The 3,619-nt window shown below is 41.7% G+C and overlaps 1 protein-coding gene across 1 annotated transcript; it reads left to right on the top strand.

The window, feature by feature from the left end:
• The first annotated feature begins 213 nt into the window (after positions 1 to 213).
• On the top strand, positions 214 to 717 carry LOC123460262 (stress protein DDR48-like). Its single transcript, XM_045148400.1, has one exon. It carries the CDS (start codon positions 214 to 216, stop codon positions 715 to 717), a length of 504 nt encoding a protein of 167 aa, XP_045004335.1.
• The last annotated feature ends 2,902 nt before the right edge of the window (positions 718 to 3,619 follow it).

Raw genomic sequence — 3,619 nt, 5'->3', positions numbered from 1 at the left:
TCCTTGCATACGTGTTTGGTTCTCCTTGGTGCTCACTGGGGTGCCGAGAATTGGGCATAACATTAACAGTGAGTGCTCCCTGGAGAGTGGTACTAGTGTCTGTTTCCTGGGAGTGGTAACAGTGAGTGTTCCCTGGGGACTGGTAACAGTGAGTGCTCCCTCTGGAGTGGTAACAGTGAGTGTTCCCTGGAGAGTGGTAACAGTGAGTGCTCCATGGGGAGTAGTAACAGTGAGTGTTCCCTGGAGAGTGGTAACAGTGAGTGCTCCATGGGGAGTGGTAACAGTGAGTGCTCCATGGGGAGTGGTAACAGTGAGTGCTCCATGGGGAGTAGTAACAGTGAGTGCTCCATGGGGAGTGGTAACAGTGAGTGCTCCATGGGGAGTGGTAACAGTGAGTGCTCCATGGGGAGTAGTAACAGTGAGTGCTCCATGGGGAGTGGTAACAGTGAGTGCTCCCTGGGGAGTGGTAACAGTGAGTGCTCCCTGGGGAGTAGTAACAGTGAGTGCTCCATGGGGAGTGCTAACAGTGAGTGCTCTCTGGGGAGTGCTAACAGTGAGTGCTCCATGGGGAGTGCTAACAGTGAGTGCTCCCTGGGGAGTGCTAACAGTGAGTGCTCCCTGGGGAGTGCTAACAGTGAGTGCTCCCTGGGGAGTGCTAACAGTGAGTGCTCCCTGGGGAGTGCTAACAGTGAGTGCTCCCTGGGGAGTGGTAATTGAGTCTATTCCCTGGGGAGTTGCTTTTGCAGTTGCTCCTCCCCACTTTGCTTAGCATTGAAAATTCTAATGAAAAGCCACATATAAATGATTAAGATAGTTACTGCTAAATCATTTTTTTTAGATATGCAGAATCCAGTACACATGACGATCTTCATAAAACATTAGAATGTGCAGCAGCACTCCTCTCCCTTTAGTCCTGGTCCTCAACTAGTCTAAGCACCTTCAACATGTTGAGGCTTAACTTGCAGAAAAGTAATATTTGTCTTTAAAAATTAGAGCAACTAGCTCTGAAGCAGAGGTCAACTGTGATATTTCAGCGACATAAAAAAAGACAAATGTGGTACACACACACACACACACACACACCACCACACCACACGACTACACCCAGCAGAGAGTTCTCTTGTTCATTATCCCCTCTAGCTCTTTTCCCTCCCAATGAAATCTTTCCTATACCCAAATTCTGTGAAATGGTCTTTTTGGAGAACCAAACCTCCCATCTTCTGAGGGTGCCAGCCCTCAAATAAAGCTGACATCAGTTCCATTAATCTTCAACTTCCACACATGAGCTTTGAGTCACAGCCGACATAGTATGGCATAGGAAGAGCTGGACTACAAAAGGGACTATGTGGAGAAAATTCTATCATGACTTGTAATTAAAGTAAAAGTTGCTTCTCTCTCAACCTGAAGTAAAGTCTTTGGAAGAAATTTTCACACATGCAATGGTAATTAGCATTATGTTTATTAGTATTATTAGTGGGCTTTAAACTGAAGGGATCTTAAAAACAGCAGGATTAGGGAGGTATCCCTGACTTCAGTTACTCTGCTTTAAAAAAAAAAAAAAATTGTAATAGGCCATAAAAACAAGGGAGCAATTTCTGACCTTTTCCTGAAATATGTCCAGAGACCCTCACATGAGTGGTTACATGAGTCGTCAGAAGAGTCTGGCCTTGCTCTGATCTAGTACATTTAGTCCACTTGCCTTCATCCCATTGTACTTCTGATCCCTCCACCTTCATGGAAGAGTCTGAATAACAGTCGACTACGTAGTTTCTCAAAGTCTGCTCTTCCTTATAAATGCTCATCTACCAGTTATAATTCACATCAAATAAACTTGTATGCTTTCATGATGTGAATCTGTTTGTTACGATAAGCACCTCACATATGAACTTCAGAGGGTGTTATTACCTTATTGTTTCTGGCACAAAGCATCAGACCAAAATCAGCTTATGGGGGGAAAGGGGTTATTTTGTCTTACAGACTTAAGGCTAAATTTTTGATGACAGGGAAAAGGATGGCATGAGCAGACGCTGGACATCACCTCTGTCACAGCAGGTAGAAAACAGCAGTGAGAGAAAGAGCCAGACACTCATAAGGGGGAGCTGGCTGTGACCCATAGACACTCCCCCAAAGACACACCTCCTCCAGCAAAGCTCCACCTCTCAAGTTGCTATCAACTGGGAACTAAGCATTCAAAACACACTAGTTTATGTGAGACAATGAGTTCAAAGCACTGCAGAGGGTGACAGAAAAAGTTAATTTCCTTTTTAAAGCATTAATGTCAAATTTAACTAAATATACTTTACATAGTACCATATTGATGAAAAATGAGAAAAATACAGGATCCTACTGCTCATAAGAATGTCTCATCATTTATCTTTGAACTTTCTACTTCCAGTCAGAACTTCCTAATTGTGTATGTTTTAAAAATATTTTTATATCTTTTTTTGTTTATTTTTTGGTTTTTCAAGGTAGGGTCTTGCTCTAGCCCAGGCTAACCTGGAATTTATTATGTAGTCTCAGGGTAGCCTCAAACTCATAGTGATCCTCCTATCTCTGCCTCCTGAGTGCTAGTATTAAAAGTGTGCACCACCAAGCCCAGCTATTTTAATATCTTATATTGTGGGGTTTTTTGTTTGTTTGTTTGTTTAATTTTTTTTTGAGGGTCTCACTCTATCATAGGCTGGACTTGAACTCATGGTGGTCCTCCTACCTCTGCCTCCCAAGTGTTGGGAGTAAGGTGTGTGCCACCACGGCCAGCCAGCTTATTTTGTGATTTAAGTGTACAATGCCCCTCAAAGGCCCATGGTGGCACTGTTTGGGAAGGCTCTAGATTCCTCAGGAGGTGCAATCTTGCTGGAGCAAGTGTGTCACTGGAGGCATACCTTGATGTTTACAGGTGGCTTTCTGCTCTCTGCATGCTGACTCTGGATGCATTGAGACCACCCAGTTTCTTGCTCCTGATGCCCTATCTTCCCTACCCTGGTGGAATGTTTCCCCTCCAAGCTATAAGCCAGAATAAACCTTTCCTTTCTCACTCCATTTCTTCCTCCCTTCCTCCTTTCTTTCTCTCTCTTTCTTTCTTTGTCTTCCTCCCTCCCTCCCTTTCTTTCTTTCTTTCTTTCTTTCTTTCTTTCTTTCTTTCTTTCTTTCTTTCTTTCTTTCTTTCTCTTTCTTTCTTTTCTTTCTTCTGCCTCCTGTCAGGTGTTTAGTCATAGTAACAAACACAGTAAGTATTACTTGCACATAAAATATTAAGTATTTTGATTATTATCACAAGGAAGAACTTTCCCATTACTTAGTAAAAAAAAGTTATACATGCTAGAAAAAAGCATAAATGATACATGTAAACAATTGTTTGCCAAATACTTAATTTTTTTTCCTTGAAAACAGGTGCAAATGATCTTTAAATGTAAACACAAAAGTTGCCAAATATTTTTGTTTAGGGGGGAGGGAGAAGGTAAATATTATTCTTTTTGGTTGTGGTTAAAGTTTCATTTAAAGGTCTTCCTGGAAAATGCACTGAAAAAATTGATCTATGGAAAAAAAAAAAGCCACTAAAATTATTTTATTTCCTTAAAAAATTTAACTTTTCACCAGAAAGTGCAACTTGTGAGAAATA

Source organism: Jaculus jaculus, chromosome 4 (assembly GCF_020740685.1).
Source record: "Jaculus jaculus isolate mJacJac1 chromosome 4, mJacJac1.mat.Y.cur, whole genome shotgun sequence".
Classification (NCBI taxonomy): Eukaryota; Metazoa; Chordata; class Mammalia; order Rodentia; family Dipodidae; genus Jaculus; species Jaculus jaculus.
This window is presented reverse-complemented; position numbering and strand designations above follow the sequence as displayed.

Bases quoted from the DNA above. Each gene is read 5' to 3' on its own strand.
- LOC123460262 (XM_045148400.1), top strand. From the start codon at position 214: ATGGGGAGTAGTAACAGTGAGTGTTCCCTGGAGAGTGGTAACAGTGAG.